The sequence below is a fragment of the Delphinus delphis genome, chromosome 3 (assembly GCF_949987515.2).
Source record: "Delphinus delphis chromosome 3, mDelDel1.2, whole genome shotgun sequence".
Lineage (NCBI taxonomy): Eukaryota > Metazoa > Chordata > Mammalia > Artiodactyla > Delphinidae > Delphinus > Delphinus delphis.
The window spans coordinates 67,268,352-67,284,129 of NC_082685.1; the positions used below are offsets into that span (position 1 = coordinate 67,268,352).

Genomic DNA, 15,778 nt, shown 5'->3' on the forward strand with positions numbered 1-15,778 from the left:
TTTGCATTCGTGTTTTTGTATAATCCCATAATAACCCTTTTTTTTTTTTAACCCCTACCCCTATCTTGCCCCTCCACCGTTTCCTCTCCCCACTGGTAACCACTAGTTTGTTCTTTGTATCTGTGAGTCTGCTTCTTTTTTCGAACAGACATTTTAAAAGGTGAAAGTTTTAAATATTTTTAATTCCACTTTAATAGTTCAAAAAGCTTTTTCACACAGATAATTACAGAATATTTATTCATGGTTGTGATACCAGTGATCCAGAATCTGTTTCTAAGTTCAGTTTATTTTGCTAATTAACTTTCATGGTTTTTTTTTTTTTTTTTTTTTTTTTTTTTTTGCGGTATGCGGGCCTCTCACTTCTGTGGCCTCTCCCGTTGCGGAGCACAGGCTCCGGACGCGCAGGCTCAGCGGCCATGGCTCACGGGCCCAGCCGCTCCGTGGCATGTGGGATCTTCCCGGACCGGGTCACGAACCCGTGTCCCCTGCATCGACAGGAGGACTCTCAACCACTGTGCCACCAGGGAAGCCCTTCATGGGTTTTATAGCTGAAAAAAAAAGTTCCCCTCAATGATATAATGTCCATTATAAAATATGTATTTTTGCATGTTCAATGAAATAAATATTTCATGATTATAAACATAAATCTGCCACATTGTCTTCTTAGTAATTTTGAGAATTTGGGGTGAATTTCTTGTTATATCTGATTTTTACCTTAGATTGTGTTTGACGGGTAACTTGTGTGAGGAAGTGTCACTCTACCATTTTCTTGCTCTTCTCTTTTTGCATTATTAGTACTAGTTTCTTCCACAGATCTTTGCAGGCGTTTTCTTTAAGGCATCTGCCCATCTTATAAGGGTTAGTTTACTTAAAAACAGGCAATATAATCTGTAATCCACCTATCCAGGCCCTGTAAACACAATGCCATGAAAAGTTAAAAACTGAGGGCCCTATTTTCAGCCCCTCTGTTTTTGGAACCAGCTGTCTTCCCTCAGGAACCTTCATGTTATTTAGACAACACGTAACCATCCAGTTAAGACCAGCTGAGGGTGCCAGTGTAAATTCATAGATTAAGTATTAACAAGCTTTATTTCTGGCATGTGCTAGGTGGATGTGGTCTAATGTGGTACTCACTAGCCACACGTGGCTATTTAAATTTTATCAAAATTAAATAACGTTAAAAATTCAGTTCCTTAGTCACAGTATCCATGTTTCAAGCACTCAGTAACAGCTACATATTGGACAGCACAGATATGTAACAGTTCCATCAATGTGAAAAGTTCCACTGGAGAGCACTGTTGCAGATAGAACTAAGAGAAATATAGATTCTGGCGTTTTCTTTGAATTGCTGCAAGAGACCATCTTACTTCCCCCTGAAGTAAATAAAGCCCTTTGGAGACCATTGCTCTGATGCTGCATGTTCTTGATACTTTAAGTGGTGTTGTGATTTCATAAAACATTAACTCTGTGTATCTTTTTATAGATATTAATGAATGCTCCCTGAGTGACAATCTCTGTAGAAATGGAAAATGTGTAAACATGATTGGAACTTATCAGTGCTCCTGCAATGCTGGGTACCAGGCCACGCCAGACCGGCAGGGCTGTACAGGTAAGAGTAGACCAGGCAGGTCTGGAAGTTGTATTTCTCAAGTCAGTCGAGGAATGCTTCTGGCACGGAATATATAGTGACGCCGATGGGAGTCCTTTGTCCTAAAAACAAATCTAAGAATGGGGGCAGATGCCATTGGTGGTTTTGCAGAGGAACCTTTGGTTTTATAATAAGAAACATCCTATATTTCTCTATATATTTCATCCTATATGGTATATTTGAGTTCTTTAATCTTAGGTTACAGGAGCTGAATGTCAAATGAAATGCTGTCTAAAAGGAAGTGAGAGGAACTAAGAAAGGCTAATGTTACAATGATCAATCAACATGAAAAATCCAAAGTCACTGGAGCATTGTCTGTTTAAGAAGAAGTAGAAAAACTCTCTTTTTTTTTTTAAGGCAGTATCTCTGACAAGTAACGTGGTGGCAATGTTTTTACAGATATTGACGAATGTATGATAATGAACGGAGGCTGTGACACCCAGTGCACTAATGCAGAAGGAAGCTATGAATGTAGCTGCAGTGAAGGTTATGCCCTGATGCCAGATGGGAGGTCGTGTGCAGGTACAGGAAGGAAAATACACAGACTTTGTACATCTGGTTAATCTTATCTTACAAATCTGGCTCCACATATTTTGTGTGGAACTGGATGGAAAAAAATGCATGAGCTTAATAAAAGTCATCCTTGTTTTTCATTTGATTTTGATTTTGTATCATCAGATATTGATGAATGTGAAAATAATCCTGATATCTGTGATGGTGGGCAGTGTACCAACATTCCTGGAGAGTATCGCTGTCTGTGTTATGATGGCTTCATGGCTTCAATGGACATGAAAACATGCATTGGTGGGTACCATAAGAACAGGATAAATATTTATGTACAGTGTGCACACACACACACGCGCGCACCTAAGAAGAAAAGGCTTTTTTGGTTATTTTTAAAATTCAAACCATTGTATTAGAAGATGTGAAAGCCAAAAAGGAAGAATTATTTGAAAAAAAAATCCTTAAAGACAATATATTTATCTGTAATACTGTGTCCTGCAAATACATTATATTTTAAACGTTATTTGTGTATCTCATTAGTATGCTATTCAGTTTAAAAGATAGCTTTTGAATTACTAGAATAAACAAGTATTAACCAAGGTGTGGAAAATCAATTTCCTAGACGTGAATGAATGTGACTTAAATTCAAACATCTGCATGTTTGGGGAATGTGAGAACACCAAGGGATCCTTCATTTGCCACTGTCAGCTGGGATATTCAGTAAAGAAGGGGACCACGGGATGCACAGGTAGGTCTCAAGCTTGTATCCCCTGTGTTTCAGCTTCTTATATTTCAGAGGTTAACCTTCAGCATCATTTGTTCCCTGGAATTTCTTGTACTTTCACCCACACCAGGTTGTGACAGTTATGTGATGAGTAACTGGCCCAGAGCATGTGTGATGCGTTTGTCTCTTCTCTGTGGTAGATGAGCACGGTCTCCGCTACCAAGCCGCAGACCTGGCTGCGTGCTTGGTCACGGAGTGGGAGAATGGGTGTGGAATCTGGCCCCCATGGTTCTGATGTGCTCCTGGTAGCTCTTGGGGCAGCGTTCACTTTCTCCTGCCCAAACAGGAGATATACGTAAGGAAGAAGCACCAAAAGACCTGGAGGAATCCCAGGTGTTTGCTGAGTTTTACAGTTCTTTTAAACTAACAAAAATTAATCTAAAACTTATATTTAGACTCTTTTCCTTCCTTTCTTTCCCCATCTTTTTCTCTGCTCTTCCCTCCTCTCTTTCCATTTGCTGTTGCCTTCTCTTCTCCCTGCCCAAATTTCCTCTCTTCGCTTTTTTTCTTTGTTCACCCCATTCATTTTATCTCTTATTCCTGTTCTCTACTAAATAGTTTTAGCCTTTTGAAGGGCGGATGGGGGTTGAACTCCCAGGGTCAGTGCTTTGGGCCAAATGTCCATCATTGCTCAAGGCTTTAGTGTGGTATTTTGCTCAGGCCAGGTGGTGGGTGACTTAGACTGCAGCCTAGGCCTTAAGCTGACACCTCCAGGAAAGAGCAAGTAATGAAAGAAGAACTCTGCATGTTCATATGTATGTGTACCACATACACAGACACTATATACATAATACTGATAAAAGCATCTGGTCATTTTCCAGAAAACATTTCCAGTGATTATTTTTATATATTCTGGCTGGCAGTTTCTTTCAGGGAAGGCCTTGTTTGATTTGGATCATGAACTTCCAAATCCTGTTGGAGTCTAAACATATTAAAAATAAAAGTGACGTTAATGTTTTCTCTGTGTTTACTTTAAAATTTTGCCTATACAGAAATCTCTTGGAAGTAGAATTAACTAGGTTGTATCTTATCTTCATATTAACTACGGTTTCTCAGATGTGGATGAGTGTGAAATTGGTGCCCACAACTGTGACATGCATGCCTCATGTCTAAACGTCCCAGGAAGCTTCAAATGTAGCTGCAGAGAAGGCTGGGTTGGAAATGGCATCAAATGTATTGGTGAGTATTTTGCAAATGTAAATAACCTTCGCTAAGACAGAGAATCCCTAGAGGCTCTTCTTTGCACAGTTGTTAACCTACATACTTAAATAGGAACATGCCTCTTAGTTTCATTTATTCTCTTGAAAATTAAAGGCTGTCTTTCGTTGCAAGATAATTCTTGCCTAAGAGTTTCCTTTAACTTTGGTATAAATGATCAAATTACAACAGTATGCCTTGGCATCTGCTTTTTAATGTGGTGTTGTTCAGTAAAAATTATTTGATGTGCAGCCAGAAATCCAAACAGCTGTAGGATGAAACATGACTAATATATTTTTCCAGTTTTTTCATAGAGTAACAGTGAGATTTAAAACCCAGTGAAATAAATGAAGGGAATGAAACGATTTTTTTCAGATAACCTAGGTCTATAGTAAGTGGTCAATACCAGCTTCTTAATAGAAAATAGAATTCTTCTTCCAGAGAAATCTAAATGTCTTGGATTCCAAGAAGCCAGATTAGAAGGAGAATGTGAAGGCAGTTGCCATTCTCCAAGTTTTATAGTTCTTGACCAAAGTCTAATAAGTCCTTTATAGCTGTGAGGCAAGGAACTGGATTTTACCCTTGATGTCATTCATAGTGCTGCTTGGTACGTTCAGTGTTTTATGTGCCTCAACAATAAGGCATGTTGCAACTCGTAAAAATTATCCAGGTCTATCTAAAATACAAATTAAAGCAAGCAAAACCGACCTCCCCATGATTACTCATTAAAACCTGATAAGCCTGCAGCAAGAATTAAAGGATAATTTTAAGATCTCTTATTAATAATATTAGTTAATTTGAATGTACTTTCTTACCTACTCAATTGTTTTATACTTGTCAAATGTTTATGAGCTGACTCCAGAATTTGAGTTAACATAGTTTTTAAATAACTTTGCTAAGGAAGGTTCTCTCACGGTGTCACTAAGTCCACTAGCTACCCACTTGAGTCCAGCCATTTCTCTATCATTAATCTCACAACTTTTCAGCTATATCCCCATTCCCAGTTTTCTAGTCCCATTTGTTTACTGTTTTTCCCTCCTCTAGCCTCTCTTTTTTTGTGCTTCTTGTCCATCTATCACTCTGGCCAGCTATCGAAAAATAGCCTGCCGCTAATACAAAAGATTTAACCATGTCCAGGCACCTCTACTCCAAAATGGCATCCAAATCCCTCCACTCCTTTCCATCTCCATCCCCCTGCTCTCATCACAACCGTTCTCTCTCTCAATCTGCCCCCCACCCCAGCCCTTTCTCTCCGTTAGCTGCTAAAAGAACCTCCTCATATGTTGGCTTACTCCCTCTCTGGTCCTCCCGCAATCCATTCTCCACATTGCAGCCAGGTAGATTTTTTAAACCATGGATCTGATTTCTTCACAATTGTCATCTTAATCCATTGAATTTAGGATAAACTTCAGCTTCCTTCACATGGTTTACAAGACCCTATGGCATCTTCCCACTATCTCTCCAGCTTCACTTTCCTTCATCCCTGGTCTCCTACATTGTTCTTTGTCACTCTAACCTCCTTTAATTTTTGTCACATCAAAGCTCTTTTCCTTCTCAGTGTTTTCATACGTGCTGTTCCCTCTGCAAGGAAGACCCATCCCTACTTCTGTTCGCAGGTCAACTCTTGCTCATCCTTCAGATGCGAAGTTAACTGAAAATGACTTCCTCAGTGGAGCTTTCCTAATTCCTGCAATCCAAATTAGACACCCTTCTTATTTCCTTATACCTTGTAACTTTTCTTCATGGTACATGTATGACAGTATTAAATTTAATTGAATTCTCTGTGTTTAACATCTGTCTTTTCCACTAGACTAGGGGTTCCATGAGGTCAAGAATCATATCTTGGTTTCCTCATCTATAAAATGAACTTGAAAATTCTATGGTAATTTTCCTGCTCTGAAATTCAGTATTATCTTGAAAATTGACCCCTTTTTTAGTGATAAGGTAGCCAATGATAAAATTCACCCTCGGTAGAAATCGGAAAGAAATCTAGGCCTGGTTTTCTTTTAAACATTATAATTCTAGTTGATTAGACAGCTCACAAAACGCTTGAAATAATTATTTTGGCCCATGTTTGTAGCATGAACACTTTGGATCATAGGTCTGAGGTCTTAGAAAATTATATAGAACTGCAACTTGACCAGTAAACTAAAATACATTCCATTTGGCCAGTTTGGGGCCAGTTTACATTTAAATTAAGACAAATGAAAATCTTCCTGGGTGTTTAAATATTCCATTTTCATTTCTGAACTTTATTGCTGTGTTCTCTTGACATGCAGATCTGGACGAATGTTCTAATGGAACCCACCAGTGCAGCATAAATGCTCAGTGTGTCAATACCCCAGGCTCCTACCGCTGTGCCTGCTCCGAAGGGTTCACTGGAGATGGATTTACCTGCTCAGGTGGGTGAGGTCCTGATTTTCATGCAACACTCTGTATGTTTTCATCATCAGAAGAAGACTGTAGTTAAAGGAGGCTGAAATCACTACCTCTGTTTTTACACTTGACTTAAGGTGAATATGTATCTTTTGCTTACATTAAACACAAAAACCTGGAAAATTTTTAAAATAATGGCATTTATTACTATCATGTACTCTTAGTGACTGTCATTTCCTTTTATTCATTAATTAACATAATGGTCAAAAATACAGGCTCTGAGTCAGACCATCTGGATCCAGATCTTGCCTGTGCTGCTTACTGGCCATATAGCCTGAAGTGAATGACTTAACTTGTGTGTCCTTAGTTTCTCCATTTTAAAATGGACATGGTGGTAATAATAATAATAAATACTATTTCCCTTTTTCTTTTATATCATTGAATGAATGACATGTTGGGAAAACTATACAGCTTCTTAAAATAAAATCTATGACCTACCCAATCACTGCTATTTATTGTGTTTATCAAAATCTCAGTTTATCACATGGTATTGAAAGGATTAAATGGAATAATACAAGTAAAGAGCTTAGAAACATGCATCATAAGAGCTTAATGAATGTGAGTAAATTCACTCTGCATTCCTTGAGGATAAAACATCCACTTATTATATTCACGTAAAAGACTAGATCATCTTGCTGGACATAAAGAATGATACTTTTAAGCTTGAGAGATAGGTGTTTCTCAGTTGAATTTCAGTGCACACTTTAAACCCCAAATTAAAAGATAGTTTTTTCTAATTAGTGACATCAAAAACACAGACTTACAGTTTTCTAATGCCTCTTTAAGAAAACATGTTTATTCAGTTGTAAAGCTTCCTTACTTTTAAACCTTGGGTACTGCATCTTTCTTAGCATGTCTCTGCACCGTGGTGTGAGGGCAGGGGCATGGCTTTGGTATCAGACACAGCTGGCCCTAGACCCTGGCTCAGCCGCAGACTAGATCACTGTGACTCCCAGGCATCAGTCGCCTCCTCTTAGCCTCGGGTTCTTCCTCTTGTAAACCTCACAGGGTTGGTGAACTAAGTGAAAACATGAACGTCAGGCAGCTAGCACACTCCTTGGCAAATGTTAGGCCCTAAATATAAGACTATTTTAATGAGATTATAATGGCATGAAAGAAACTTTCCTCACTCCCTTAGAGTGTTCCTTACTTGCTTAAAAATACTTGAACTAGTGAAAAAGTTGTTCATTTTAATACTGTAATGTTTTCAAATGAATTAACACCATTTTAAGATTAATTCCAATGTTCTTGGTTATATCTAAATGATGTTGGTGTAACACAGATGCATCAAATTAGCATTAAAGAGAACTGAGACAGATGTGAGAGACACCTCGTTCCTCCTGTTTATCATAATGGAATTGAATGTTAGGGCATAAACAGCTCTGCTATCAAGTTGTATACCCTTATTTAGGTGTATATGGATAATTGTTGTTTGATGTTAATGAGCACTAACTCAAGCCAGTGAGACTGGTTTAGTTATAGAGCAAAGAAAAAAATGTCATGAGATTTGGAACTTAATAGAGATGTAATTTGCTCCTTCAACAGATGTTGATGAGTGTGCAGAAAACATAAATCTCTGTGAGAATGGACAATGCCTCAACGTCCCGGGTGCATATCGCTGCGAGTGTGAGATGGGCTTCACTCCAGCCTCAGACAGCAGATCCTGCCAAGGTGGGTCACCAGGATTCCAACTCATTTCCAAGTTGGATCAACTACAACAAATGAAACCACAAAAAGGGCTGAACAGGCTCCACCTGGAAGCAGAATACACAGCACATGCTGCACACATAAAAGTCATTTGTTTAAGCATGGATTATTTTGCCGAATGAATAATGATGAAGGTGGCTTTCATCTCTTATGAAGTTTTCCTGGCCAAGAGCCAAGAGTTGGAACTTTGGCTTATTCGTTTTTTTTTTTTTAACTATTTCTTTTTTTATCACTAAATGAATGAAATGTGGATAAACTGTTCAGCTTTTAAAATATATTGTGTACCTCAATCACTGCTATTTAATGTGTTTATCAAAATCTAAGTAGCTCATTTTTGGCATTACCTTTATGCTTTAGTCAACTGTCTGTATGTCTGGGACTGGAAGTCCTCTTCAGGGACTCATCAAGAACTACACCTTTTGCTTAAGAGTCATGTCTCCTGCCTCTAAGTTATGACATCACCTACTTTCCTAGAAATGGGACTTCGTGACTAGTGTGATATCTTTCCAAGAAAAAGAATTTGGATTTTCTTTTACATTAGAGACTCAATTCACATTACATAGAGTTTGGGCCATCATTGTGTTCATAAAAGTACGTGAAAATGTAAATAAAGGAGAAGGATTGAAAACAATTCATATGCCATAAGGTTTTAACAAAATTAGTGATTCATAGAAAACCTTAAAAAAAAACTCAGGCTAACTGCTAGCAAAGATTATAAAATGAAACCAGATTATAGGCTTTCCCTACATGAGTATCTAATCAAATGAACAGAAATAGTAAATGCCAGCGTGTGCGCGCACGCGCGCGCGCACACACACTCACACACACACACACACACACACACACACACTTCACCAGCATCAACCAAACAAAAATTATGCAATCTGGGGTAGCTTGAAGTAGAGCCTGACTCTGCCCCACCACCAGAAGTGTCACTGAAGAAAGAAAGTGTGCCTAAAAGATCATGGCAATTTCCATAAATATCTACCAATTTGAAGAGAATCAGAATGAGAGAATGAATAGTAGGCTCTGGGAAGATGATATTAGAAACTGAAAGTATTCATGCTTCTACTTTGACCTGCTAGGTTGGGCAGAACCTAAACCATTTTATACAAGGCATCTGTAGAATGAGCTTTATTTTTTTCCTAGTCCTGGTTCCTTCTAAGCATTGAAGTCAATTAGTAGGAACTGTGAGTCAATGTGTTTATGGAATTACATGATTTATTACCCACGTCAGCTTGACAAGAATTGGTGGGAAAAGGGACAAGTTAGCAATAGCCAGACACATTTGCCAACATAAAATTTCAAAATTAATCCTTTATACATAAGACAGCATTTCCCTTTCATAATTATGTTCCATTATTTGTGGCCTAGGGTCTTCCAAAACTTCTTGCAGAACCTCCCTCAAGGTGATGCTAAATAGTTTCTGTTTACTGTACTTCCTTCTCATGTTGGCTTTCCCAAAATATGTTGTTTCCATGGAGAGAAATCCCAGTTGCCAGGGCACCTGAGAGTGGCACACATGTAGCTCACCCTTTGCTCCATTTAACCAGATGCCAACTTTTGAGATCCACAAAATGCAATTCCATGGTTCTGCCTGTTTCTCTATGGTTTTGTCTTTTCTCTTTCTATGAGATCTGGCACATTTAGACAGTTTATCCTGAATTTATTACTTTAATTCCTTGATATTTTCCCATATTATTATAAATTGATGCCCCTTTGAATTGATCCTCTAAACAACATTTTCCACTCAGCATCTACCTCTAATCATAAATTCTCAGAATTTCTATAGAGTTTAAAAAACTGCTGGAGTTGGCCATTTCCCAGTATTCTTCACCAAAATGGGAAGGTACAGAACCTGCAAGAACCTCCTCAGGGACAGGTTAGGACTCCAGCAGATGGAGTAAACCCAGATGCAGAGCATTTAGTATGATTTCCGAAGAGAGAGCAGGGGCCAGGTTCACCAACAAAGAGCACACAGAGCCCAGTGGAGGTCCTCCCATCCGTATTTCTCCTCTTCCCCCACCTTATGAAACTCTGGGCCACAGAATAGAAGCTATAATGAAACCCATACCCCAAGCTGTCTTCCAAAGAAAGCCCAAATCAAAAAAGAAGGGAGGATGTCGAGAAGCTCCATCTAAACTGTATCTCAGAGTACGGTTGACACTTGAATAACATGGGGGCTAGGGACACTTACCCTCAGCATGGGGAGAAATCTGTGTATAACTTGTAGTCGGCCCTCAGTGTTCACAGTTCTCTGCATTAGTGGTTCCATGTCCACACATTTAACCAACTGCAGATAGTGTAGTTGCACTACATACGCTGTAGTATTTACTATTGAAAAAAATCCATGTATAAGTAGACCTGCACAGTTCAAATGTATGTTGTTCAAGCATCAACTGTATATAAAACTCTTGAAAGAGCTGACCAAGTAATGTGTAAACAAAGTGAAACAACAGCAACTGTGCAGGTGTTCTATGGAAACAACAACAACAAAAACATACAAAAAGCAGATAATCAATCCAGAGTAGAGGAAAACTACTTAAGGAACAAGAGCAAATTTCGCATAGGTATATTGTACCTCAGATAACCTTAATAAAAACATATGATTGAACAAGTTCAAAGTGATTATAAAAACAGAAAAAAAAGACAAAAAGAGATACTGCAGAGTTAAGGGAAACAAAAAACGTGGACCAGTGCAGCAAAATAAGAGAACAATTAAATAGACACAGCAAAGAACAGAGGAGATGAAAATGTAATTACCACCATAGAGAATGGACGTGAGATAATCACAGTGAAAAAAAGGGGGGAGAGGATAAATTAACACTATTAGAGAAAAGACAAAGACCATAAACTTAAGTATAATGGGTGTTTCTGAAGTGAAGAGTCCCTAAAAATTGAATAGAAAAAAAGTATTAAACAACCAAACATTTTCCTGAAATAGAAGAAGGAACTGAATATACAGAAAGAAGTAAATCATTTTTATTTAACCTTATTGAATTTGTCAACTTAAGTAATAGAGATTCTTCAAACTGCAGATAGAAAAGGCAAGTCATGAACAAAACAAACATTCAGTACCAACACACATTAGAATGCTGCCCTCACAGTTATAAGGACACATGTGACAAGAAAGCTATACCTCAGAGTTAGTTAATTATAAAGACAATAGACAGGGCTTCCCCGGTGGCGCAGTGGTTAAGAATCCTCCTGCCAGTGCAGGGGACACGGGTTCAAGCCCTGGTCCGGGAAGATTTCGCATGCCAAGGAGCAACTCAGCCAGTTGCACCAGCAACTGAGCCTGTACTCTAGAGCCCACGCGCCACAACTGCTGAAGCCCGCGCGCCACAACTGCTGAAGCCCTCGCGCCTAGAGCCCATGCTTTGCAACAAGAGAGGCCACCGCAATGAGAAGCCTACACACCGCAACGAAGAGTAACCCCTGCTCACCGCAACTAGAGAAAGCCTGCGCGCAGCAATGAAGACCCAACACAGTCAAAAATAAATAAATAAAATAAATAAATTTATTTTTAAAAAAAAGACAATAGACATATCCTGACAAGTGAAATAATTCAGAAACAAACCACCTGTGGGATCTCCCTTCTTGTCTTGGGCAAAACAAAAACAAAAACAAAAAAAACACACAACTTATCAGCAATGAAAAACAGCCAATCAAGAAGTAAATGGAGAAGTGACAATAAAAACATTATTGTTTCCTTTAAAGAATTAGTACTAAATGCTGTAGAGATTATGGTAAATGCCATGAACATTTAAAAAGTGAAAATAATATGAATAACAAAAATGAGTTGGAAGCATATATGGATGCTAATTGTTAATCATCATTGTATAGAATCCATTAATACTGTCTTAAAATTGTGTTTGAATTTTAACATAAAGCCAAAAGATGATACAGTTTTAGTGTTTTCATCAATTCTTACCATTAGAAAGCATTTTAGAAGATACTGAGATAATGAAAAATTGATCTGATGCATGGAAATTGTTTCAGCTTTACTCTCTGTGAATATGCACTGAGAAATATCAATGTTTGGAATGGTGTTCATCCATTTACAATGATAATTCTGGATAGAAGCATTTTTGAGTGATTTTTGTTCTTGCTGTCTTATTTTCTGTGTTTCATATCTTTTCTGTTTCCTATCACCACTTTTCTGTATTGTTCAAATTTCTGAATATGCATCAATTTTATAAAAACAAGGCAGTATTCTCTTAAAATACCTTATTCCACGCAACTTTTACGTTATTTAAATGGAAGTTATTTCTAATAAAGTTCACTTATAAGTAAAATGCATATGCAGAAGGCTGATAATACAATTCCACTTCAATTTATAGATTAACACAACTCAATTATAAACTAACTTAATGAGTCTTTACTGATTTATATAAAAAGAATAACTTTGTTTATTTCCCCAACACAAGTAAAGAAAACTTTACACATCAATTGAACTTCTAGACACAATTTGAACTATACTTTAAATATAAGATAGTTGCAATGCTTTATTTTGACAATCATAAATGACCAAAAGACCCATTTATACTTAAGATATAACTGTCTCAAGACAGCATTTTAGAATGACTTGTCTAGTCTAGCCTAAAATGGCATGCCTGGTCTGCATTCTCAGGATATGAGGTAATTTGTGTACAAAAATGTCCATCCTCTTCCTATGAGTAGAAATACAGATTACTTCTACAGCTGTACAGGCACACTATGCCTTCATTTTCATACGAATGAGGAGTAATAACTTCTTGTTTATTTTGGGTTAAAGCTTCATGGAAGACTTTCATAAACTGAATTTATGATTTCAGTCCAATAGAGATATCTTAATGAGATTTGGAGGAATGTGGGGCAATGGATGATCTTATTACACACTACTGGGAAAAAACTTCTTTCCCTGTTTATAACTGACTTTATTATAACAGATCAGATTACATAACAAGAAAGAAGTTTAAAAAATTAAACTTAAATAATTTAAAGGTATATTTAATATTTAAAATATTTATGTTGTATATTTTGTATGTTGTAGATGTTTATAAAACATCTGTTTTCACTTAATTATTATAATCTTTGAATTTGTTTTTATCTTTAATTTTTTACAATCTTATTCCTTTAACACGTTCATATTTAATTTCTAAAAGGTTTTTATGCCCTAGGCCAATTTTTTTCTGAAGTATTTTACAGGTCAAGACAGTAAAATACTATCAATAAAATAAGATAATATTCTTTCATATTTCTGACCCATATAAACATTAGTTGCTTGCCATTTATGTGACATCTTTGGTCAAAGAAAAAGAAAATTTTTTGCTGCATAAAAACATCTGAGGAGATAGAATAATTTATTAATGTCATACAGTAAATCTAAATGTCTTTGTAATCAAGAGATTACTATTTTTTTTAATCTCCAGATATCGATGAATGCTCCTTCCAAAATATTTGTGTCTTTGGAACATGTAATAATTTGCCTGGAATGTTTCATTGTATCTGTGATGATGGTTACGAATTGGACAGAACCGGAGGGAACTGTACAGGTATGGCCAGTTAAGGGCTTAATTGTGTTCTTATTAGTTGAAATGAACATTTTGTGCTAGATATAGAAGTTCCTCAAATTTCTGCTTAGCCTGCTATGCCTTGGGCTATGCATTTTTTTGAAAAAGAAAATTACATTCTGATACATTTATTGTTTTATTATTTTTTTATTAATTTTTATTGGAGTATGGTTGCTTTACAATGTTGTGTTAGCCTCCACCACACTCTAGAGCCATAGAGTGAATCAGCCATACACATACAGATATCCCCTCCCTTTTGGACTTCCCTCCCATTTAGGTTACCACAGTGCATTAGGTAGAGTTCCCTGTGCTATACAGTATGTTCCCATCAGTTGTCTATTTTATACATAGTGTCAATAATGTATATGTGTCAATCCCAGTCTCCCAATTCCTCACACCCCACCCCTTTCCCCCTTGGCTGATACATTTATTTTTAACTATTGAATGGATCCATTGTAATATAAACAACTTAATATTAAATATCCAACACGAAATTAGTAAAGTATTTCTTTGTATGTATTTGTGATGTCCACATATATGTACAAATATATAATACATATGTTTAAGTTTAATTAAACAAAGTGATAAAATGTTTCTCTTCAGAATTGCAACGTTTCATTATAATTTATTTATTAAGGATATTAAATGATATCATCATGAATACTGTGTGACTGATCTATGGAAACTGCTTTAGGTGTATAGAAGTATTTCATTTTTATTTCATTGTTCTGAGTCCCTCCTAAAGATTTTTAGTCTACTGACTTGCAAACTTTCCACCAAATTCTTCGGAACAGCAGTATGCACAAGGAAAGTAAAGATGTTAATGTGGGCATTTTAAATGTTTTTCCTAGATATTGATGAATGTGCAGATCCAATAAACTGTGTGAACGGCCTATGTGTCAACACTCCTGGTCGCTATGAGTGTAACTGTCCACCCGATTTCCAGCTGAACCCCACCGGTGTGGGTTGTGTTGGTAAGCAAAAGCTATATGAAACAAATGAATAGAAGTACATAGAGTTAAATACTCATACTCTCTTGTGATGACCATTTACTACAATTAACTTGAGAACAAAATAGTAGTCCTTTACCTGAAGAAACTCTAGATTACCAAAATATATGGTCACTTTTATCCTGCTTATCTTCCAAGTCATATTTTGAAACAGGAATTTTTGAGACATCTGCTCCCACCACCTCCTCTCACAGACTTGAGAACCAGGGCCCTAGAGGTGCAGTCATTTGTTCAAGGTCTCAGAGCTTGCACATGGCAAAGCTGAATTCAGCAGTGTCCCGAGTTGCCTGGCTCCCTGTCCAGTACATTGGCCAGGACAGATGTGTTTGAAATGTGGAATCAGTTTTACAAAATGAATATGTTTCAGGTTTATGCATGACAACTGACAGGCAAGCAGTTAATGGCATTTATAGGACCATTTCAGGTGTATATTTTTTCAAAACCAAGAAAATACAGAATAAAATTTGAGTTAGCTATGATTAAATTCCCATTAAAATTTCTAGTAAGGTTGTTTGTGCCTTTTTCTTCTACAAATTATTTTCAAAATGACTTACAAATATAAAAAATTAAAAAGGTTTACTGGATGCATATGGCAGATAACAAGGACTGTTTTTCCTGATACCAAAGGCTAAGAATATGCAAACTCTGTGAACCAGCAGCTCCTCTCTGGGCTTTAGATATCAAATAAAGTAACTTACAGGCCCATACGGAAACATAAGGAAAAATATTCAGTGCCTCATTATTTGCAGTGGCAAGAATTTAGAAGCCATATTTGGAGAGTGGATAGATTGAAAAAGAATCGCAGTTGAATACTGTGGAGTTGACGGATTGGATGTTATAAAGATGGAATGAGGTATACGACAAAATACCATTTATAGAAATTTAAAATTTGCACACGAAAACAAAAATACAATTTTGCAGGAGCAGAGACCAAAAG

At 37.0% G+C, this 15,778-nt stretch overlaps 1 protein-coding gene across 1 annotated transcript in view; it reads left to right on the forward strand.

Moving 5' to 3' along the window:
• FBN2 (fibrillin 2) overlaps positions 1 to 15,778 on the forward strand; it is a 232,723-nt gene that overhangs the window by 170,003 nt on the left and 46,942 nt on the right. The window contains exons 28-36 of the mRNA XM_060006959.1: positions 1,484 to 1,609; positions 2,048 to 2,170; positions 2,327 to 2,452; positions 2,775 to 2,900; positions 3,993 to 4,115; positions 6,413 to 6,535; positions 8,115 to 8,240; positions 13,691 to 13,813; positions 14,683 to 14,805. Coding sequence (XP_059862942.1) covers positions 1,484 to 1,609; positions 2,048 to 2,170; positions 2,327 to 2,452; positions 2,775 to 2,900; positions 3,993 to 4,115; positions 6,413 to 6,535; positions 8,115 to 8,240; positions 13,691 to 13,813; positions 14,683 to 14,805 — 1,119 coding nt within the window. The remainder of the gene's footprint in view (positions 1 to 1,483; positions 1,610 to 2,047; positions 2,171 to 2,326; positions 2,453 to 2,774; positions 2,901 to 3,992; positions 4,116 to 6,412; positions 6,536 to 8,114; positions 8,241 to 13,690; positions 13,814 to 14,682; positions 14,806 to 15,778) is intronic.